Source organism: Loxodonta africana, chromosome 8 (assembly GCF_030014295.1).
Source record: "Loxodonta africana isolate mLoxAfr1 chromosome 8, mLoxAfr1.hap2, whole genome shotgun sequence".
Classification (NCBI taxonomy): Eukaryota; Metazoa; Chordata; class Mammalia; order Proboscidea; family Elephantidae; genus Loxodonta; species Loxodonta africana.
In genome coordinates this window covers 2022129-2047189 of record NC_087349.1, presented here as the reverse complement: position 1 = coordinate 2047189, position 25061 = coordinate 2022129, and the positions used below count along the sequence as shown (strand labels likewise).

General features: G+C 44.0%; 1 protein-coding gene across 1 annotated transcript in view; it reads left to right on the top strand.

Annotated features, from left to right (window-relative positions):
* Window positions 1–25061, top strand: part of CNTNAP2 (contactin associated protein 2) — a 1506181-nt gene that overhangs the window by 787753 nt on the left and 693367 nt on the right. Inside the window, exon 12 of the mRNA XM_064290350.1 lies at window positions 13183–13302. Coding sequence (XP_064146420.1) covers window positions 13183–13302 — 120 coding nt within the window. The remainder of the gene's footprint in view (window positions 1–13182; window positions 13303–25061) is intronic.

Here is a 25061-nt window from a genome sequence, read left to right as displayed (position 1 = left end):
GGGCCTCCCCCTAGAGCCACTCCTCAATTTGAACTCCCAGCCTCCTGACTGTGAGAAAATAAATTTCTGTTCTTAAAGATACCCACCTATGGCATTTGCACTATGGAAGCACTAGGAGACTAACACACTGGCTGTAGAATAGCCTGACCACAGATATGATGTCTCGTTAGAATCCATGGCACAGGGGCTCCAGCCCAGCACTATGAGGGTCCAGTTATCTAAATTCTCCATCTTAGTTTCCTAGGGCCTCTGACAAAATGCCTCAAGTGAACGGCTTTAAAGAACAGAATTTATTTTCTCACCGTTCTTGAGGCTAGAGTCCAAATTCAGGGCACTGGCAGGGCCATGCTCCCTCTGTTGTCTCAGGGGGGCTGATCCCCTCTGGTTTCATTCAGTTTCTTGCAGCCCTGGGGGTTTCTTGGTATTCCTTTGTTTGTAAGGGATCCTCACATGACATCTGTCTTCCTCCTGAGGGTCTCCCTTTTCGTAAGAGGCCACTCAGAAGGGATTAGGGCTAGGACCCACCCGACTCTGGTATGACCTCAGTTGACCCAACTGGTAACAAAAGAAAAATGCTGCTTCCCAAAGAGGGTCACATTCGCAGGACTCCAACCTCTCTTTGGAGGACACAGTTCAGTCCATAACGGTCTTGTGCATCATTTCAGAGTTCTTCCCACCACCACACACTTCATCCTTTAAAGCAGGTACCTTTTTGTTAATGAAGAACTGGTTCCATGTGGCTTTGGAACAACTCAAAAGTAATTAACACAGGAGAGGCAGATAGGATGGGAGGGGCCTGCGCGGGGCAGCAGGGCAGCCACAGCCTGCCCAGGCGGAGCCATCTCTAAGGGAGTCCAGGCTCCCATCTCTGGCAGCTGAGTGACTTTGGGAAGTTACTAAACCCTCCGAAGCCTGGGTGTCTTTGTTGTAAAATGGGGATGACCAGAGGGCAGTGACGCTGGAGCTAACGGACTTGATCACGAAGGCCCCTTTCTTGTGTAGGGCTTCTTCATAGAGTCATCAAAACCCAGCTGCTGTCGAGTCGATTCCTGCTCGTGGCAACCCCCTCTGTGTCAGAGAAGCGTGCGCCACGGCAGCCCCCTCCGGGTCAGAGAAGCGTGCGCCACGGCAGCCCCCTCCGGGTCAGAGAAGCGTGCACCAGAGGGTTTTCAGGGCTGAGTCTGCAGAAGCAGATCACCAGGCCTTTCTCCTTAGCACCCCTGGGTGGACTCCGACCTTCGGGTTAGCAGGTCCTCACAGGGACATGTGTTGATACGAAATCAGAAAGATGCCTGAGCCCTTGCTGAGACCCCTGTCTCTATCCTCTGGCTTTCCTCTACCACATGTGGGGGAGTTTGGAGCAGACATGAGCATTTTGGGTGTCAGCCTGAGGGGAAGGTGACTGGGGGGCACGTCTTAATTTGGGGTTTACTGGCGATATTTACGTGGTCTGCAGGACTTTTCCCTGGCTGTCTTGGTGTAGGAATGGCTCCAAACACACTCCCGCTGCCCGTTTTCATGCCTGAGCTTTTACTGGGATTTGACATTCCTTGTTTATTGAAGACAACCTCCAAAATGATGTAAACTCCAGGCCCGGTAAAGCCTGCACCTGCAGCTGGGGTTGGTGATGGCTGCCTCGTCCCACTGTTACCGAGACTAATATGGACATTCCCCTGCTCTCCCTCCTTTTCTCCTCCTGCTTCCTTTTATCTCGTCATTAATAACAGCAAAGGGCAGGCGAACTTCTAATCCAGGGGTTTTGAGGCTTTTCTCAAAAACGTTTTTGCCCCTCAGAGGAGATCCCAGGCATAACTGGCAGGATGGACGTGAAGCTCACCCCTTCCCTGTGGGGCGGCCCCTCCTGCCCACACGCGTCTCCCAGAGCCGCCCTCAGCCTCAGGGTCCACGGGGTCCAGTCGGGAAACTCAGGATTTCATTCCGTCTCTCTTTTTATAGCAGAAGATAACTGCAGAAAGGCCGCGTGGCCACCCTCTGTCCTGTCTATGTTCACCTCACTGTGGCTGTCCTCTCTCAGGTTTGCGATACCAAGGAAAACAGCTTGATAATTGTTTACCTGAAGTTGTAAATGTAAAGCTACGTGCTTTAGAGCAAAAACCATTTCTAAATATTCCTCAGGCCAGTGAATGTTTGTTCTTGAAGGATCAAAGACTTCATATAAAAAAAATAAACGTTAAAACTCCCAGGAGAAAGTTGAGGAGACTGCGCACATGAAGCTTCAGGGTGTCATCTTAACCAAGTGGGAAATCCAGGAGACAGAAAACCCCAGACTTTTCATGGGAAGTGTGCTGTATGCAATGTCTTTACACAAACAGTGATCAAAAAGGAATGCCTGCGATGGCTGTGACAGACACTAGTGCCGGAATAAATAGAAAAGTGACAAAAATAATGAGCAGGCAGTCCCAGACAGCCTGTGAAAACAGCCGGGAAACCTGTGAAAATGCCCAACGTCCCTCCTGAGAGTGAGAGAAATGCAAACTATGTAACAAAGAGCTGCCATGTGTGGGTTAAGGTGGCAACAACGTGGGCCTGATAAAGCCCCCTGCTGATGGGGGTGAATGGAAGGGATGCCCCCATCCACTTTTGGAAAAAATGGGAATTGCTATAGGCTTCTAGAAAGCTATCCTGAAATAGCTACCCAACTAAAAATGCCAGTCTCTTTCCAGGGCCACACTATGACTTCTGTGGGCACTTTTGCCTCTGTGGGCTTTTTTCTCCATTAAAAAATATATATATGCGTATATGTGTGTGTACACACATATACACACACATTTGTTGTTGTAGGTGCCGTTGAGTTGGTTCCTCCTCGTAGCAGCCTGTGTACAACAGAACAAGACGCTACTTGGTCCTGCGCCAGCCTCACAATCATTGCTACATCTGAGTCCATTGTTGCAACAACTGTGTCGATCCGTCTCCTCAAGGGTCTTCCTCTTTCTCAGTGACCCTTGACTTTACCAAGCATGATGTCCTTCTCCAGGGACTGGTTCCTCCTGATAACATGTCCAAAGTACATGAGACGAAGTCTTGCAGTCTTTGCTTCTAAGACAGACTTTTTCATTCTTCTGGCAGTTCATGGTATGTTCAGTATTCTTCATCAACACCATCATTCAAAGGCGTCAGTTCTTCTTTGGTCTTCGTTATTCACTGTCAACTATTCTGCTAGGCAGCAGTAATGTGTATTTCTTCCCTTCCCTGGTTGCCCAGTGGCTCGGCTGTTAACCAGAAGGTTGGAGTTGGGAATCCACCAGCCACTCCTTGGAAACCCTATGGGGCAGTTCTACTCTGTCCTGTCGGGTTGCTTTTAGTCTGAATCAACTCAACAGCAACCAGTTTGATTTTTCAGTTTCCCTCGACTATAAATAGGATCAGCGAACTCAGAGCAAAGGCTACAGAAGCCTGTGTTACAGTGCAAACAGCTTAATGCAGCGGTTTCAACGTGTCTAGAGCAGTGGCAGGTATTTCAGGGGCTGGAGTATGTAAAGCCATTACCCCCCGGTTCTCTGCGGTGTGTGGGAATGCTGAAGTAAGGACCCTAATTCCACCTGGGTGGGTACAGTGGAGCCCAGCATCTCCACCGCTTCTCTCTGAGACGACTTTCACACGACCTCAAACAGCAGGAAGTCTGTCAGTCATCTCTAACAGTCATTACAGGAGCCTGATAATTTCGAGGCCAGCCCTACTATAAATCCAGCTTGCATGTATATGATCGTCCCATCTCAAAAGAATATGGAGAAAGCCATTGTCAAGTCCAGCACTCCTCAGGGAGACCCTCTGTCAGAAACCTACATAAATGCTAATACCCTGTGTTACCCCAGCTTTGAGGAAAGGGTCTCTGCCTTTATCCACTGACTGGAGGTGTCTGTTTTCTAGCAGGGTTATCTATATTTAAATCTTACTTTAAGTTAGAGAGAACAGCTCTGAGACCAGCCAAAATGTCTTAATGACTACGCGGGTGCTTGTTAATAATATCTGCTGAGTATAGACACCCTGCTATTATGGCCTTTTGAAATACGGCCATAAACTAATAAAAAATCGTGGAGCACTTGGGCTAAAATGAAACGGGTATCATCGCATACAACCCCTCATTCCTTGGGTAAGGAAACTCAAACTCGAGAATTCCAGTGGAAACAATCCAAGTCATGTGGCCATCACCGACAGAGCCAGGACTCGAAACAGGAATCCCGACTCTGAGCCCACATCTCCCCACCCCACGCCACTCCCCTTTACGGACTTTATTCAGGAGGGGAGGGGCAGTTCTTTGGTTTGGTTTTGGTGACGTAGCAGTTTAGGCTCAACCCTGTCTGCTGGTAAACAGCCTGTCTCTTACATTTTCAAGTTTCAATGCCTATATTATTTAATGGCTTGTTTTCCCATGAAGTTCTAAAGACTTTCTTTGACATTTAAAATCAGTCCCATTGCCTCATTCACTAATTTAGGTAAAACGCAGTAAAGCATTCCTTAACCTGTAAAGAAGTACACACGTATAGTTACGTTTTTGTTTAAATCATCAGGATGACTTTACTTGAAGTACGTGAGGTGTGCATTTTGGGTGAGCACTGTCTAAGCAGTCGGGTTTGACATTTCTGTTAGACTAGCTGGGTTGTAGTTTTAAACCATTGCCGTGGATTCAGCTTTGACTCAGGGCAGCCCCGTGTGTGTCAGAGGAGAACTGTGCTCCACAGGGTTTTCTATGGCTGATTTTCAGAAGTAGATCACCAGGCCTTTCTCCCAAGGCACCTCTGGGAGGACTCAAACCTCCAACCTTTTAGTTAGCAGCTAAGTGTGTTAACTGTTTGCACTACCCAGGGACTTCTAAATACGTAACTACAAATGTAAACGTATACATATATACATGCACATTTATGTATACACCACCTACAGGTATTGGGTCTTTCGGACATAATTAAGAAAAACCTTCTTTTCCTTCAAAATACTCTTCCTCAGAGAAAAACACTCCACCCTCTTCTCCGCTTCCCTCTGGCGACAAGAACAGAGCACTCTGTGTCCGTGATGAGAGCCGTTCAGACAAGCAGTGTGTTGTTTAAGAGAGAGATTCTATAGCTGAATTTCCTGTGTTCAAGTCCTTTTCAAGGCAAACAACCGAGGACAAATTAACCCCCCTGTGAAGACAGCAGTGAACAAACAAGAAGGGAAGAGGGCAGTGTGTAGATTTTCCTTTTTTCCCTTCTGTAAGGGTAAACGTAGCCCTAGTGGCACAGCAGCTAAGAGCTCAGATGCTAACCAAAAGGTCAGCAGTTCAAACCCACCAGCTGCTCCTTGGAAACCCTATGGGGCAGCTCCACTCTGTCCTATAGAGTCACTATGAGTCAGAATCAACTCAATGACAATGGATTTTTAAGGGAAATATAGGCATTCCTGGGTGGTGCAAACAATTAAGCATTGACTACTAACTGAAAGGTTGGTGGTTAGAATCCACCCAGAGGCACCTCAGAAGAGAGGCCTGGCAATCTGCTTCTGAAAGGTCATAGTCTTGAAAACTCAGTGGAGCACTGTTCTACTCTGCACACATGGAGACTCCATGTGTTGGAATCAATGGCAACTATTTTTGTTTTTTCACTCTTCTATAACCTGAGAGTAATAATGAGGAAATGCAAGAAAGTTTGCCTGGTTTAGCCATCAAACACAGTTAGAATGGATATTGCCAGCACCAAGGGATATGGTGGCCACCATGACAAAGACACAGAATTCAAGTTTTGTAGCTTAACCCATAACCCACTGCCGTCGAGTAGAATCCAATGCCCAGCGACCCTATAGGACAGAGTAGAACTGCCCCATAGTTTCCAGCGAGCACCTGGTAGACTCAAACTGCTGACCTTTGAGTTAGCGGCTGTAGTTCTCAAGCAGCACGCCACCAGTTTTGTAACAAGCGCCTTAGAAGTACGGGCTATTGTTTTCTTGAAAGCAGTGTCTTGGCGCCACTGCAAAGAATGGAGAGACTTGAGAAGGATCAGATCAAAGGCAGAAGTGGGGTGGGCCTGGGGCCTGGAGGCTAGAAATAGTAGAGGTGGGCTTTGCCCTGATTTCTGAAAGTTGAATTACTGAAGGACTCTTGTCAGGTAAGATAACTAGGAGCTATTGTTCTTTTAACAAGGACTCAAAACTCTTTTTTTCCTCCTAAATTATGCTTCCCCTTGGGATATGGACAGGTGAAAGAACCCACCAGGGGGCTATAATGAATAACATCTCATACAGAAATTCTATTCATGGAAAGATCAGGGCACTGTATTAGCATGCAGAATGCCTGCTGTTAGAGGCGCTCCCTGTTCGCCACTGCTTGCAGTGTGCCAGCAATGACACAGCAGTCCCCAGGGGACATCAACAAGTTTACTCAGGGCCTGCATTCAAGCTTAAAAAATATCCTAAGAGACAGAGAACATATGAGGTTAATATTCATGTGTTAATGAGGATTTAGACACGGTGAAGCTTACATCGCACTAATTAAAAATAATTGCCAGTCCTAGAATTACAGAGCCTTCAGGAGAGGCCTCAGGTCACTGCAGCCTCCAGGTTTCCAGCTTAGCTCTGCTCAAACGCCAGTGGTTCCCTTAACAAGATGAGTTCCAAACCAAACCCAAACCTGTTGCTGTCGAGTCAATTCCAACTCATAGCGATCCTATAGGACAGAGTAAAACTGCCCCACAGGGTTTCCAAGGAGCAGCGGGTGGATTTGAACTGCCAACCTTTTGGTTAGCAGCCAAGCTTTTAACCACTGCACCACCCAGGGCTCCAACAGGATCACTTAGATTCTGGGGAAACTTGCTCCTTCAACCAGGATCACAGGGGCTGACTGAAATCAGGAGGTCAGTTTCACAGTTTCAGATGGAAATTTCTTATTCTGACAGAGAAAGATATTTTTGAAAACTGGATTAAGATGAGAAGATGGCCTAGTGATGAAAAGTGATCAGACTAAGGACCCCAGAGACCATCCTTTCTCAACACTACCCACCCAGCTCTGCCGAGGCCCTCTTTCAAGGGCTGAGAAGTGCTGCTCACTTTTTCTGGTACATCCGTGTTTACTTTAAGGGGCTTCTTGATTAATTCAGGAGTAGAGCCTCCAGAAAGCTAATCAGACGTGTTCCAGTCCTAGCCCCTAAAAAAAAAAAAAAAAAAACTAGGACCTGTGAATGTGACCTTGTTTGGAAATAGGGTCTTTGCAGATGTTTTAGGTTAGCATGAAGTCAGACTGGAACAGGGCGGGCCTAGTGTCCTTAGAAGAGACACAGAGAGAAGACAGAGGCAGAGAATGGAGAGCTGCCTCTACAAGGCAAAGAGCACCAAGGATTGCCAGCAACCCCAGAAGCTAGGAGGGGCCTAGAACATATTCTTCCTCAGGGCCTTCAGAGAAAGCAGGGCCTGCCCATGGCTTGATTCAGGACTCCTGGCATCCAGAAGTGTGATAGAGAGAATTCCTGTTGTTTTATGCCGCTTAGTTTGTGGTTATTCGCTGCATCAGCTCTAAAAAATGGATACAGTGCTTAATAAGTTTGTTCATTCAATAACCAAAAAAGCAAAAACAAACCGGTTGCCGTGGAGATGGCTGTAACTCATAGCAACCCTATAAGACAGAGTAGAACTTCCCCACAGGGTCCGTTCCTTCAGTAGAGCAACTGTATTCTTTTTACATGGTTGTGATAGGCAGAACAATGACCCCCAAGGATGGCCATGTCCGAATCTCTAGAACCTGTGAGTGTGTTACCTTACCTGACAGAGACCTTGCAGGTGTCATTAGGTTAGCGATCTTGAGAGGGGGAGACCATCCTGGATTATCTGGCTGGGTCCTATCTCATCACGACAGTCTTCCAAAGAGTCAGATGTCGTGATGGCAAAAACCAGAGAGGTGCAGCATGAGAAGGACTTTGAAGATGGAGAAGGGGCCAAGATCCAAGAATCCAGAAGCTGGAAGAGGCAAGGAAATGGGTTCTCCTACAAGAAACAGCCCTACAGACACCTTTATTCTAGCCCGGTGAGACCCTGTCAGGTTTCTGACCACCAGGACTGTGAGGTCATACATGTGTGCTGTTCCATGTTCACTTGTTATAGCAGCAACAGAAGACTCATACACGAGTACTTCACCGTTTTCCATTGTTGCCCCCGCGGAGTCACACAGACAGCACTTGCTGTTAGAAGAAAATGAATAAGATAGGACTTGCTGCATTCTGAGTTTTTACGCGCTGTGAAATCCAGTCTGGTGGGTCAGTAGTGTTATTTCTGAGCAGCTGAGATGTATTTGTGAATAGGTGGAATAATGTGAGAACTTGTATTTGGGAATGGGAGTTGGCACAGAGAAAAATGACTTTCCCAATAAATCAATGGACTGGACCAGTCTGTTTATTTTATTATCAGCCCAATTGCCTTTCTGTTCTTCAGTAGTTGGCTAGCAAACCCTTCATTGTTAATGATGGATACACCAGGCCTTTCTCTCCCCGAAGTGGCTGCTGCTGCCCCTCACTGCCTGTCATCTCCGCAGTCCTGATAGGCACAAGTCACTCAGCCAGCTCAGACTCCACCAGGCAGGAGGTAGCTGGTTGAGGCCCACAGTGCAAACACTTCTACCAGCTCATTCTTTTTTTTTTTTTTCAATTGTGATTTAGGTGAAATTTTACAGAGCAAATTAGTTTCTCATTTAAAAATGTATGTACACAGTTTCCTGGCATTGGCTGCAGTCCTGCACTGTGTCAGCACTCTCCCCCTTTCCCTTTCCGCTCCAGGTTCCCCCCATCCATTTGTCCAGTTTTCCTGTCCCCTCCCACCTTCCAGGCTTTGTTTCTGGGCAGGTGTTGTCTGTTTGACCTAAGAAGCACGTCCCTCACATGTATTATTGTCGTCTAATCTTTGGCTGAAAGGTGATCTTTGGGAGCAGTTTCAAGTCTGAGTTAGCAGGGTGTCTGGGGCTAGCTCATTCTTTTCATAAAATTTTGAATATTATTTAAGTTTAAATATACTCAGTGCTTTCGCTTAATCTTTACTGTAACTTGGGGAAGGGGGTTTTATTATGTTCATTTTACACGTGAGAAAACCAAAGGTTAGTGAGGGCTTCCAGTTAGTAAATGACAGAACAGTGATTTCAGCCAAAATCACTTAAATACATATTCAGATTATGTAACTACATCACAGCTTCCCTCGCCACTTTTCCTTGGTGCCATTATTCCACACGCATATCCAGAGACTGTATTTTTACTGGTAAAATAATACCCCTTCACTCTGCAGTGGAAAACCCAGGAGCGTATGAAACGTTTTAAATCACCCGTGACCTCCCTGCTCAAAGGTCACTACTCAAGGTAAGTGTTTGGTGTATTTCTTTGAAAATGTTTTTTGGAGCCTTTACACACACGTATATTTCTTCTTGATGTTGTATTTTAGTTACAGTTTTGAATGCCATTCCAGTTTAGCTTTTTAGCTGAAGTGAGGTGGCATTCTAAGCACACTTCATTTAAACTCCACTGTGTTGCTTTCTGGTGATCTGTTTTTCCAGGTATTTAAATAGCATTAAGGCCCTGGTGCACACTTCCTGAGTTAACTTTCCTCAGGACTGGAGCAGAAGCGGCGCTCTGTGGAACGTGGAGCCTGGGCTGGGAGCATCTGCCTCACAGGGGAGCTCGTTAGAACCACACACTCTCTACCTCGTCGCTGGGGGGCAGGCCCAGGAGGCCCAGCTTTAACAAGCTCTCCTGGTGAATTCCACAGGTGCTCACGTTTGGACTGAAGTACCTGGGTTTCCACTTGTGTAGTGGAGGCGAAAGCAGCTAGTCAGCCTGTAGCAGGTTAAAGATGACCAAATAATTCTTAATGCTTTGAAGAAAAAGAGGAGGGTCCTTGGTTGCAAAACTCCCCTTAGTCGCATGCTGCAAGTGTCTGCTATTACTCAGGTACCTGTACCTGGATTAAGTGTCTGTCATTACTCAGGTACCTCGGTTAAGTGTCTGCCGTTACTCAGGCACCTGGGTTAAGTGTCTGCCGTTACTCAGGCACCTGGGTTAAGTGTCTGCCGTTACTCAGGCACCTGGGTTAAGTGTCTGCCGTTACTCAGGCACCTGGGTTAAGTGTCTGCCGTTACTCAGGCACCTGGGTTAAGTGTCTGCCGTTACTCAGGCACCTGGGTTAAGTGTCTGCTGTTACTCAGGTACCGGGGGGGGGCAAATGCCTGCTGTTACTCAGGTACCTGGGTTAAGTGTCTGCTGTTACTCGGGTACCTGGGGGGCAAATGCTTGCTGTTACTCAGGTACCTGGGGCAAGTGCCTACTGTTACTCAGGTATGGGGGGGCAAGTGCCTGCCATTACTCAGGTACCTGGGGGGGGCAAGTGCCTGCCACTACTCAGGTACCCGGGGTAAGTGCCTGCCATTACTCAGGTACCTGGGCGGGGGCAAGTGCCTGCTGTTACTCAGGTACCCAGGGTAAGTGCCTGCCGTTACTCAGGCACGTCAGTTAAGGTCTGTGACCATTTCCAGTTGCTGAGGAGTCGGTTCTGACTCGTGGTGCCCTATGGGTGTCAGAGGAGAACTGTGCTCCACAGGGGTTTCAGTGGCTGATTTTTTGGAAGCAGATTGCCAGGACTTTCTTCTGAGGCACCGCTGGGTGGACTCCAACCTTCCCATCAGTAGCTGAGCACATTATCTTTTGCATCTGTTATTAAAATGCCCAGATGTTGACTGAGAAAACCCATAGCTCCCTGAACACATTCTCACTCAATCACTCTTTAACGTGGAAATGCTTCTCTGACTAGTCAGCTCACCAGTGACCCAAATCAGAATAGGATGAAGAACAGGTAAGTTTTTGTTCAGTCCAGACAGCTTTTCTTAAGCTTCTCGCATGTTAGATAACACAGAGAAGAAAAGGAAACACGTACTGACCTGCCTTCAAGATGTTTCATAATCTTGTGAGGAACTTATGGTTCATGTATGAAATTCAGTTAAACTCAGCAATCAGATTCTAAAGTGACTCTAATCAATACCACAGTGCATGAGATAGGCAGAGCACTGCCACCTGCACAGAGAGACAGATGTGTGGATGAGGGGGTCTCCTAACATAAGGAGGAATTGGGGTGGGGCCTAAGTAATAATTACACTGATGATAAAAATGCCGTCTGTGAAATGGTTGCCATGGCCGCCATGGTGCTGAGCGGTTGCTGTGATTATTTCCTCTAATCCAGGTAGCACCCCTATAATACACCTACCCCCTTCCATTATCATTAAAAAAAAAAACAAAATTGCCGTCGAGTCCATTCTGTCAGCAACCCTATAGGGCAGAGCAGAACTGCCCCCTGGTTTCCCAGGAGCAGCTGGTGGATTCCATGTGCGGACGTCTTGGTTAGCAGCCGAGCTATTAACCACCGCAGCACCAGGCCTCCATTATCACCTCGTGCAGTGGCAGAGCCAAGGTAATTAGTGAGCACAGCCTGCTCCAGCTGCTTTAACCTGCTTGCTCACAGCTGGATTTGCAGGGCCGAACCTAAAGCCCTGGTGTGCGGTCAGTGCAAGTAGTCGATGTGCTCAACTGCTAACAGAAAGGTTGGAGCTTTGAGTCCACCCAGAGGCACCTCAGAAGGAAGATCTGGCAATCTACTTCCAAAAAATCTGTCACTGAAAACCCCCTGGAGCACAGTTCTCCTCTGACACACACGGGGTCTCCATGAGTCGGAATCAAGCCAAGGGCAACTGGTTGGCTGACCAGTGCCCAGCACATTACGTATGCTCAATGACTGTTTGCAGAAGGAAAGAAAGGGAATTAAATAAATCAAAGAATCTGAGAATTGTTTGGGGTCAGCGTTGTTTTGCTGTTGAAATTAAATTTAACTGATGGTCAGGCCATCTCTGAGTGAGGAAGCCAAGGAAGCCCTGAGAACTTGGCGGAGGAAGGAAGGATAGGGACCCCCTATCGTACCCCGACCCAGGCATTTACCAGGCACAGGTCCCAGGAGTGCAACCACGGGCATGGCAACCCCACCACCCCACTGCTCCCATGTCAGACAGACACACGTTTACCAGGAAGGCTTCTTAGTTTTGCTAAGAGAGCTTTTCTAGTCTCCATAGATACAGCGAGGAGCTTTGAGGGACAGTTTCTTAGCCAGATTTTAGCAGTTCTGACTGGAAAAACCAAACAAACAAACCCATTGCCATCGAGTCAATTCCAACTCATAGCGACCCTATAGGACAGAGTAGACCTGCCTCATAGAGTTTCCAAGGAACAGCTGGTGGATTCAAACTGCCTTTTTGGCTAGCAGCTGAACTCTTAACCATTGTGCCACCAGGGCTCGCCGCCCAAGGTTAAAAAAAAAAAAAAATGCATTGCCATTGAGTTGATCCCGACCCATAGTGACCCTATAGGACAGATTAGAACTGCCCCATAGGGTTTCCAAGGAGTGTTGGTGAATTCAAACCACTGACCTTTTGGTTACAAGCCAAGCTTTTAACCACTGCACCACCAGCTGAAATGTCCATTCTGTGTGTCTGAAAACAGGTGCAGGCTAGGTGAGACAAAGGAGAGCTGTCAGGCTCAGCATGGGAGCAGGAAGGAAAACAATGAGGAAGAACCTGTAATTTTATTACATGAGTGTCGGCTTCCAACATGAGCTGGACGCACTGCAATTAAAGCACCTGTAACAAAATGAGTCAGGACATTTTCTTCTTCCCTCTCCTTTCACCCAAAGGAAAGGAAGATGAGAAATCACATGCTATGGCAGGGAGATTTATACCAACTATACAAAAGAAAAAATGTGTGTCTGTGCGTGTGTGTGTGTGTGTGTGAAAGAGAGATTTTCGTTGATCTCTTAGAATTTGATTGATAACCCAACAGTCAATATTGATGGTTTTTCAATGTAAAGTCCCTTACCATGTCTAAAAATGAGTATAAATTATCTTTTTGCAGCGAGCATGAGCCACACCGAACCAGACATTACATTTGTTTAAAAATGTGTTGGTAGTTTTAGTCTTGTCACCAGCTTCAAAGCCACACTGACAACTTAGTGTCTTTGTTGGTTCCAAAACGAACACTCACAGAATCAGAACCAGGTCATGAGGCTCAGTGTAGAGATAAGAACCCTCCTCCTAACGCAAGGATCCCCAGCACTGGCTCACCAGCCCTTGGGTGGTCTGGGCCCCTTGGGGAGCTAGCACTGGGCTGGACTCACGTGGGCCTTTCGTTTCAGCCATCTACGAGCCATCCTGTGAGGCCTACAAGCACCTGGGCCAGACCTCCAACTATTACTGGATCGACCCTGATGGCAGTGGACCCCTGGCGCCTCTGAAAGTCTACTGCAACATGACAGGTAAGCCCAAATCTGTGTTTCATGAAGATGGTTCTGTGTGTGGAACATGATGGATGCCACCCAAGTTTGTTTTTTTCTGGGCTGCGTTCTTCACAACATGAGCTAAATGTCACTGAGCTTGTTGGGAAAATGGTGAGACGCAGCTGTAAAGTAATGAAAGCTTCTGGCACTGTGTTTACAAAAATGTCTATCTTCTGACCTGAACAGTGAATGATGAGAATTAACAATATCAGTATATAAGGGAAAACTGAAAGTGAGGTGGATGTCACTGGGTAACAGGAAGACCCGGAGGCGGAGTGGCCTCCACAGGTGGCCTGGACGGGGACACTGGTCTCCCTGCCGAGGGTTCTCACTGGTCGTGAGAGGAAGTCCGCAACCACTTCAGGCCTGCCCCTGCCCCCATAGCCATGGAGCTCCCTGGCTACGGAAATCCCATCCTGGAAATAGCAAAGAACACCAGCAGCTCTCAGGAAGTGTATCTGGGTGTTCTACTTGGGAAGAGGACCTAGTTTTCTTGACTTCTGTATTAATTTCAGGGCTGTGGAATGAGGCCTGGGTTCTTGTAGACCCCCACAACATGGGAAAGATGTGCAGCTTTTAAGATAAGAGCAGATTTTTGGTCAGACATTTGGCAATGCCTTCCCCTCCTAAAACCTGGAGCAGGTGTGAGGCGTGCCCTGCTCACTGGCTCCAGGAGAGATGCCACACCTGCCAGGATGACTGAGGCACGTGGTGATAAGGGCACTAAGGACAGAACACGACTGGTGGCAATTGCTGCCTTTGATTGTTTGCTGTGTGTCGGCACCTAAATGAATTCTTTACTCAGTCCACCAAGGATTGCATCCTGGCTCCGTTAATCATAGATGTGTCACCTTGGGCACTTTGCTATCCTGTTACTTTCAACAAGCTTCAGTGTTTATCTGTGAAATGGGCTTATGAATAATACTTACCAGGTCGCATTACCGTGAGAATGAAGAGAGGTAATCCACGTATGGCCTTAGCTCATTGTCTGACACTTTCAGTAAGGGTTGCCCAGGAGGTAGCATTGTTATTGTCATTTTAAGGATTCCAGAGTGAAGTAGCTTGCTCACAGCATGCAGGCAGGATTCAAACTTACATCTATTTGAGGCCAAAGTGTGTTTGTTTGTTTTATTGTGGTATACAAGTATAATACACCGTTTGCTACTTCAATATTCTTCACGTATACAGTTCAGTGACACTAGTTGTTTATCATGTTGTTCAACCATTGCCATTATCTGTTCCCAGATTCCCATGATCTGTAACAGAAGCTCGGTGATCCCCAAGCAGTGAGCCCCCTTTCCTTCCCACTTGCCCCTGGTGACCACTGATGCACTCTGGTCTCTGTATACAATTGCCTCTTCTAGATATTTCTCATAAGGGAGATCACACAGTATTTGTCCTATGGTGATGACTTGTTTACTCAGCATGTATCAGGACTTCATTTCTCTTTATGACAGAGTAGTGTTCCGTTGCATGGACGTGCCACGTTGTGTTTACCTGTTTATGCTGATGGGCATTTAGGCTTTTTGCACCTTTTGGCTGTTGTAAACAGTGCTGTAATGAGCAATGGAGGGCAGACCAATGGTGATTAACTCTGGCTATGCTTCAGAATCCTGTACAGAGCATTTGTTTGCTTTACACAAACATCTTAGCTCCCCTAGAGATTTTGATTTAGTAGGTCTGAAGAGGAAATAGAGTTGTGCAACTAGAAGGGAGAGCCCTGGACATTCTGTGGCAAGTAGATCCCAGGGGAGGACCCAGAACATCAGGATGGCAGGCCTGGGGCAGAGCTGGAGGGACAGTGAGCAGTACCTGGGAGTGGTGAGGAGGGCATGTGGAGAAGGTGGTAGGATGGGGGTATGTATAGAGAAGATGGCAGGATGGGGGTGCGCATAGAGAAGACGGTAGGATGGTGGTGCGTGTAGAGAAGACGACAGGATGGGACTGTGTGTAGAGAAGACGACAGGATGGGAGTGTGTGTAGAGAAGGTGGCGAGATGGGGTTGCGTGTAGAGAAGGTAGCAGGACAGGGGTGTGTATAGAGAAGATGGTGGGATTGAGGTGTGTGTAGAGAAGATGGTAGGATGGGGGTGCCACCCCTAAAGTCTCCTCTCACAGCAAGAGCTCTGAGCATGCCCTCCACTTTCCAGAAAGCTTAGCTCAAGCACTTAATAACTGTGGAACTTGTAAGTACACGCATGTCCTTGTGTGTGACCTTGATTTTAATCTCACCTGAACTAAACTATCAACTATGAAAACTCGATTAAAGACTACTCATCTTAGTTTCTCAGTGCTGCTGTAACAGGAATACCACAGGTAGGTGGTTTTAAAGAAGATAAATGTATTTTCTCACAGTCCAAATTCAGGGCATCGGCTCTGGGGGAAAACCCTTGTCTCAGCTTCTCTACTGTTCTTCTCAGCACACTTTGGAAATCTCCACATGGCATCTATCTTTTTTCTCTGCTTGTGCTTGCTTCTCTGTTCCTAATCTGCTCTCTTATCTCCCAAACACCACTAGGTTTAAGACACACCCTGCACTTAAATTGCCTCATTAACATAACAAGGAAAACCCTATTCCCAAATGGGATTACATCCACAGATACAGGTGTTAGGATCCGAACGCGTATTATGGGGGACACAGCTCAATCCACGAGCACCACTCATCTCGATTTTGGTTTCTCCTAATATATAGAAATAAACAATTAGAGTCAACTATGAGCCTTAAGGACACCTCGTTTGGACAACTGAAAATGTAATTATTTTGCTACATGCATCTCAAAGAAGAGTTAGAAAGATCAAAACCATCTATGTACGTGATTCTCATGTCAAGAACACACACATAAGGAAGGGCCGCTTTACTTTGGAGACATCTGCCTTTCTGGGAGCAGGAGCCTTTGCTCAGAAACATAGATGCTATCTTCATCAGTGTCTCCCCTGAAGGGCATGATTGTAGCTAACCCAATACTCTGGATGAAGTCCAAGCAGTGAGTACAGCCCACCTTCTGGCGTTAGAACATTTGGCTTCTATGCGTCTGAGATAGAAACGGTGTCTGTGTGCTTGAGGACCCTTGAACAGTCCTGCCTTACAGGACAGAAGGTAATTCTGGGCCTTTTCCCACCATCGGTCCTTCCTTCATCTGGAAGGAGCATGGGTTGACATCATTCAGAGAATGTGTCACCACAAAGCATGTCCTGGGCTGTCCCATTTCCAACAGGTCCTGGGAGAAGAAGAGGGGACAGCAGCATGAGATACCTCATAACACCTTGATCTGTCACTCTACCCTGAGAAATCGAATGTGCGCCTCACTTTATAACATTTCTATTAAAGAATAGAGTTGTCCTTCTTGGTGACCCAGATGCAATTGGATACTGATTATCTGTTGAAAATCTCACATACTTGAAAAAGGAGGGCAGGACTTTTTTGAAGAAGAAATGTCTTGGTAGTGATCACCCTGGTTTCTTTCTTCCTACTAAGATCGGTGGAAGGGAAAGAGTTCTTCCCTTGTACAAATGTGGGGAAATTTCAAGAAAAGGGGCCCGACTGGCAGGCAGCTGATGCAAATTTGGATAGAAATTGAAAAAACTATGGTGAAAATCACTCCTTAATCATATCTATTTCTGGGAGTCATAAACTTTACTTTACTTTCTAACTGAAAAAGAAAACAAACCAACCAAAAAACAAACAAACAAAAAACCCTTGAAAAACAGGTAATTAGTTTAGGGCTTAGCAAGGAAAAGGAGGTCTCTCCTGATTTTTCTACAACAAATTCTTCAAATTAATCTTTTCTACACTGTTGTCAACTAATATCTCCAAATTTTGCTTGCTCATTCAACATTGTCCAATAAGCTGACCCCTGTCTTTATTACATTTCACATCAACCATCAGGGCAGAGTTCAGTTTTTTCTCTGCTGAAGTGTTTTATGGCTGGACTCTGTCCAAAGTTCCATCCTGTTGGTATCTCTTGAGTTGGCAGTTACCTAAACTCAGGGCACCAGGACAATCTTCCCCACTGTAATGCACTGAAAAGACTCGTCTAAATTCCTGAGGGTTAAGAATCAGGATCAGCACAAAGCTGACTCCTATGAAGTGGAGGTCAGACATATCTCTGCCCTCCAGTTTCTTCACCATTTCTGATACCACCGCCTCCCCTCCATGGCATTCCCTACTGCATTTGGTTATTTGCTGAAATGGTCCCATGGAATTAACAAACCATACTCACAGTTATATGGCTTATTAGGAAAGTAAGACGATACACCCCATGTGTCTGTCAGTTTATCGTACTGTAAGGGATTTCTTGTTGCTGTAATGCTGGAAGATATGCCACTGGTATTCAAATACCAGGAGGGTCACCCATGGCAGACAGGTTTCAGCTGAGCTTCCAGACTAAAAAGACGGATCTGGGAATCTACTTCTGAAAAGATTTAGCCAGTGAAACCCTTATGAATAGGAGCAGAACACTGTTTGATATAGTGCCAGAAGATGAGCCCCTCAGGTTGGAAGGCACTCAAAAGATAGCTGGGGAAAAGCTGCTTTCTTAAAGTACAGTAGACCTTAATGATGTGGATGGAGTCAAGCTTTCTTTAGGGACCTTCATTTGCTTATGTGTCATGCCTCAAAGTGAGAAGAAACAGCCACAAAAATCCATTAATAATCAGAATGTGGAATGTACCAAGTATGAATCTAGGAAAATTAGAAGTCGTCAAAAATGAAATGGAACACATAAACATCAATATCCTAGGCATTAGTGAGCTGCAGTGGACTGGTATTGGCCACTTTGAATCAGACAATCATATGGTTTGCTATTCTGGGAGTGACAAAGTGAAGGAAGAGGCATGGCGTCGCATTCAGTGTCAGAAAGAACAATTCAAGAGGTGGGGCCAAGATGGCGAACTAGTCACAAGCTCCCGCTGAACCCTCTTGTGATAAACACCTGAAAAAACAAGTGAATCGATTACATATATGACAATCTACGAATCCTGAGCATCAAATGCAGAATTAAGGAATTGGTCTGACCAATGGGGAAGGGTGAGATCTTGCAGAAGTCCAATGAGTTGCCAAGCCCACGCAACACCTCAGCTCCAACTCCTTGGCACCATTCTTTGGTGTGATGGTGGAGGAGCAGATTGTAGTTTCCTGAGACACAGCAGCTTCAGCGAAAGAAGGCAAGCAAAGTTGCACACCTCCTGACCCTGTAGCGTGTCTACAGTGGGGCTGACTGGGGCATTAGAAAGCAGCTGCTTCAGTGAAAGAAAGCAGGCAAAGTGCTGGTACCCCGAACTCCTGCTGTGATGGCCACATGACTGGCTGCAAAGTTTAGGACAAAGCTCCTTCAGTGAAAGAAGAAGGCAAGTGCGGGACACAGCCCCAACCCCCTGGGGCAATCTTGGTGGGAACCCAGCCAGCGCAATAGGCTACACATGCCTCTGGAATCTGAGACAAAACAGTGCTCTCAACATAAGTGATTTAGTCTAATTTACCACATGGATCTAATAGCACCTTCTGAAAGTACTCTTTCCTATCTATCTAATCCCTCTGCCCCCTCCCCCAGCCAGCGTCATTAACAGTGGAATTCCCTAAGCATGAGATAGAATCTACTGCGCTATTTCTGAGCCATTCTCCTGGCCTGGGAGAAGGAACAAATTAACAGACGGGGGAAAATACTTTCCTGACTCCTCTAATGTGGAAGCTCAGAGCAGAAGCAGCTGCAGTCCAGGCATAAGTCATCCACAGACTTTGGCTTTCACCCCTACATGGATCCAGGTGACTATTAGTTTGCAAGGGCAAATCTGTTAGAAGTCTGACTGTAATTGTTTCAGCTGTGCAGTGGAGAGGCAGGTTTTGGAGGTCTGATACCACTCTGCCTATTAATCAGGGCGCTCACCTACCTACAGCAGGGACCTGAGGGCTCGAGGCTCCATCCATGCCACCTAGCCACCCACAAAAGGGGTCTGAGGATAGGGGTGCCTACCAGTCTTTACAGGTGTAAGCATTGGGTGCCTGAGGTATAGCTGCAAAGCCCACCCACCAGAGTACTCTAGAGAACAAAGACACTCCTTCTTCACTGATACCTGGGGAAGGCTTTCAGCACCCTGCATTCCTCAGAGCGTGACCCCCTGCTGCTACCAGAAACCAGTGCATACAACCATCACCACTGCTCCTCTAAGACAGTAAGTGGGAGCCTACACCACACGCTAGGTGACTGACTCTCAGGACACCTAAGCTGAATCTATACAATCATGAATGGACTTCTAGGCTCATATACCTGGTAATAACTCTAGCCATCTGGTAACAGGACATTACTGCTTCAAAGTCTCCAATAATCAACTTAGCTCAATCTAGTAGCCTAAAACTCAAAACAAAACAAAGCAAGAAGCTAGGATACAGTGAGCAAACATAAAATAAATTATTACAAAAACTTATAGATAGCTCAGAGACAGCAGTCGATATCAAATCACATAAAGAAGCAGACCATGACTGCTTCAACAAACTCTCAAAACAGAGAATCAAGGACCCTCTGGATGAAGATGTATTCCTGGAAATGCCAGATGTAGAATACAAAAAGACTAATATACAGAACTCTTCAAGACATCAGGAATGACATCAGGAATGAGATCAGGCAATACACAGAAAAAGCCAAGGAACACACAGATAAAGCAGTTGAAGAAATTAAAAAGATTATTCAAGAACATAATGAAAAATTTAATAAGCTGCAAGAATCCGTAGAGAGACAGCATTCAAAAATTCAAAAGACTAACAATAAAATTACAGAATTAGGCAACTCAATAGAGTCAGAGGAGCAGAACTGAGGAACTGGAATGCAGAATTGGGGAGATGGAGGATAAGGCACTTGGCACCAATATGGTGAAGAAAAATCAGATAAAAGAATTAAAAAAAAATGAAGAAACCCTAAGAATCATGTGGAACTCTCTCAAGAAGAATAACTTGCAAGTGATTGGAATACCAAAGCAGGAAAGGATAACAGAAAATACAGAAAGAATTGTTGAAGATTTGTTGGCAGAAAACTTCCCTAACACTGTGAAAGATGAAAGGATATCTATCCATGATGCTCATCCAACCCCATACAATGTAGATCCCAAAAGAAAGTCACCAAGACATATTATCATTAAACTTGCCAAAACCAAAGATAAAGACAGAATTTTAAGAGCAGCCAGGGATAAGCGAAAAGGGGAATCCATAAGTTCAGGCTACTTGGCAGAAACCATGCAGGCAAGACAGCAAGGGGATGACATACATGGAGCACTGAATGAGAAAAATTGCCAGCCAAAAATCATATATCCAGCAAAACTATCTTCAATATGAAGGCAAAATAAAGACATTTACAGATAAACACAGCTTAGGGAATTTGCAAAAACCAAACCAAAATTACAAGAAATACTAAAGGGAATTCTCTGGTTAGAAAATCAATAATATCAGTTATCAACACAATAATAGAACACAGAACAGAGAAACCAGATATCAACTCAGATAGGGAAATCAAAAAAATAAAATAAGATTAAAAAAAAAAAACACTCAAAACGGAATCAGTGATGTCATTATATAAAAGATGATAATCAATAAAGAGGGACTAAATAAAGTAGGCTTAGATCTTCCATATGGAGAGGAAATCAAGCTGATATTGGGAGATACGAGCTCTGTTTAAACTTAGAAAAATAAGGGTAGATATTAAGGTAACAACAAAAAAGAATAACAATCCCACACTTAAAAATAAAAAACAAGATGAACAAAGACTCAGCAAAAACAAATTCAACTACAATGAAAAAGAGGAACACACAATTTACAAAGAAAGACTTTTCAGCACAAAAAAGTAAGTGGAAAAATGAAACCGTCAACAACACACAACAAAAGGCATCAAAATGACAGCACTAAAATCATACCTATCTATAATTACACTGAATGTAAATGGACTAAATGCACCGATAAAGAGACAGAGAGTGGCAGAATGGATTAAAAAACATGACCTGGCTATACGCTGCCTACAAGAGACACACCTTGGACTCAGAGACACAAACAAACTAAAACTCAACGGGTGGAACAAAAATATATCAAGCAAACAACAATCAAAAAAGAGTAAGAGTGGCAATATTAATTTCTGACAAAATAGACTTTAAAGATAAATTCGCCACAAAGGATAATGACACCATATAATGATTAAACAGACAAAATACCAGGAGGATATAACCATATTAAATATTTATGCACCCAGTGACAGGGCTCCAAGATACATAAAACAAACCCTAACAGCATTGAAAAGTGAGAAGGCTCCACAATTATAGTAGGAGACTTCAACACATTGCTTTCAATTAAGGACAGCACATCTGGAATGTAGCTCAATAAAGACACAGAAGATCTAAATGTCACAATCAACCAACTTGACCTCACAGACATATACAGAACACTCCTACCCAACAGCAGACAAGCATATTTTCTTTTCTAGTGTGCATGGAACATTCTCCAGAATATACCACATATTAGGTTATAAAGCAAGCCTTAGCAGAATCCAAAACATTGAAATATTACAAAGCATCTTCTCTGACCATAAGGCCATAAAAGTAGAAACCAATAACAGAAAAAGCAGGGAAAATAAATCAAACACTTGGAAACTGAATAATACTCTGCTCAGAAAAGACTGGGTTATAGAAGACATTAAGGATGGAATAAAGAAATTCATAGAATCCAATGAGAATGAAAACACTTTATATCAGAACCTTTGGGACACAGCGAAAGCAGTGCTCAGAGGTCAATTTATATCAATAAATGCACACATACAAAAAGAAGAAAGGGCCAGAATCAAAGATCTATCCCTACAATTTGAACACATAGAAAGAGAGCAAAAAAAGAAACCCTAGAAACCCTCAGGCACCAGAAGAAAGCAAATAATTAAAATTAGGACAGAAAAAAGTTAAATAGAGCACAGAAAAACAGTTGAAAGCATTAACAAGACCAAAAGCTGGTTCTTTGAAAAAATTAACAAAATTGATAAACTATTGGCCAGACTGGCAAAAGAAAAACAGGACAGGAAGCAAATAACTCAAATAAGAAACGAGATGAGCGATATCACAACAGACCCAACTGAAATTAAAAGAATCATATAAGATTACTATAAGAAATTGTACCCTAACAAATTTGAAAACCTAGAAGAAATAGATGAATTCCAAGAAACACACTATCTACCTAAACTAACACAGAGGTAGAACAACTAAATAGACCCATAACGAAAGAAGACATTGAAAAGGTAGTCAAAAAACTCCCAATAAAAAAAAAGCCCTGGCCCAGATGACTTCACTGTACAGTTCTACCAAACTTTCAGAGAATAGGTAACACCACTACTACTAAACGTATTTCAGAGCATAGAAAAGACAGAATACTCCCAAACTCGTTCTTTGAAACCAGCATATCCCTGATACCAAAACCAGGTAAACACACCACACACACAAAAAAAATTACAAACCTGTATGCCTAATAGACTTAGATGCAAAAATCCTGAGCAAAATTCTAGCCAATAGAATTCAACAACATCCAAAAAAAAAAAAAAAAAATTCACCGTGACCAAGTGGGATTCATACCAGGTGTGCAGGGATGGTTCAACATTAGGAAAATAATTAATGTAATCCATCATATAAATAAAACAAAAGACAAGAACCATATGATTTTATCAATTGATGCAGAAAAGGCATTTGACAACGTTCAACACCCATTCATGATAAAAACTGTCAGCAAAATAGGAATAGATAGAAGGAAAATTCCTTAACGTAATAAAGGGCATTTATACAAAGCCAAGAGCCAACATCATCCTAAATGGAGAGAGTCTGAAAGCATTCCCCTAGAGAACAGGGACCAAACAAGGATGCTCTTTATCACCACTCTTACTCAACATTGTGCTGGAGGTCCTAGGCAGAGCAATTAGGCTAGATAAATAAAGGGCATCCAGATTGGCAAGGAAGAAGTAAAAGTATCTCTATTTGCAGATGACATGATCTTATACACAGAAAACCCTAAAGAATCCTCAAGGAAGCTACTGAAACTAATAGAAGAGTTCAGCAGAGTATCAGGATACAAGATAAACATACAAAAATCAGTTGGATTCTTCTACACCAACAAAAAGAACATGGAGGAGAAAATCACCAAATCAATGCCATTTACAGTAGCCCCCAAGAAGATAAAATACTTAGGAATAAATCTTATCAGAGATGTAAAAGACCTATACAAAGAAAACTACAAGACACTAATGCAAGAAGCCAAAAGAGACCTACATAAGTGGAAAAACAGCTTGCTCATAGATAGGAAGACTTAACATTGTAAAAATGTCTATTCTACCAAAAGCCACCTATAGATAAAATGCAATTCTGATTAAGACACCAATGACATTTTTTAATGAGATGGAGAAACAAATCACCAATTTCATATGGAAGGGAAAGAGGCCCCAGATAAGTAAAGCATTACTGAAAAAGAAGAACAAAGTGGGAAGCCTCACTCTACCAGATTTTAGAACCTGTTATACTGCCACAGTAGTCAAAACAGCATGGTACTGGTACAACAACAGATACATAGACCAATGGAACATAATTGAGAATCCAGACATAAATCCATCCACATATGAGCAGTTGATATTTGACAAAGGACCCAAAACAGTTAAATGGGGAAAAGACAGTCTTTTTAACAAATGGTGCTGGCATAACTGGATATCCATCTGCAAAAAAAATGAAACAAGACCCATACTTCATACCATGCACAAAACCAATTCAAAATGGATCAAAGACCTAAATATAAAATGTAAAAGGATACAGATCATGGAAGAAAAAAATACGGACAATGTTACGATCCCTAATACATGGCATAAACAGTATACAAAACATTACTAACAATACAGAATAGAAATTGGATAACTGGGAGCTCCTAAAGATCAAACACCTATGCTCATCCAAAGAATTCACCAAAAGAATAAAAAGATTACCTACAGACTGAGAAAAAGTTTTTAGCTATGACATTTCCGATCAGTGCCTTATCTCTAAAATCTACATGATACAGCAAAAACTCAACTACAAAAAGATAATTAACCCAATTAAAAAATGGGCAAAACATATGGACAGGCACTTCACTAAAGAAGACATTCAGGTAGCTAACAGATACATGAGGAAATGCTCACGATCATTAGCCATTAGAGAAATGCAAATTGAAACTACAATGAGATTCCATCTTACTCCAACAAGGCTGGCATTAATCAAAAAAAAACACAAAATAATAAATGTCAGAGAGGTTATGGAAAGCTGGAACACTTATACACTACTGGTGGGAATGTAAAATGGTACAACCATTTTGGAAATCAATCTGGCGTTTCCTTAAAAAACTAGAATAGAACTACCACATGATCCAGCAGTCCCACTCCTTGGAATATATCCTAGAGAAATAAGAGCCTTTACACAAACAGATATATGCACACCCACATTCACTGAAGCACGATTTATAATAGCAAAAAGCTGTAAGCAACCAAGGTTCTTTGAAATGGATGAATGGATAAATAAATTATGGTATATTCACACAATGGAATACTATGCGTTGATAAAGAACAGTGATGAATCCATGAAACATTTCTTAACGTGAAGGAATCTGGAGGGCATTATGCTAAGTGAAATTAGTCAGTTGCAAAAGGACAAATATTGTGTAAGATCACTATTATAAGAACTCAATTTAAAAAGAGAAGAAAATATTCTTTGATGGTT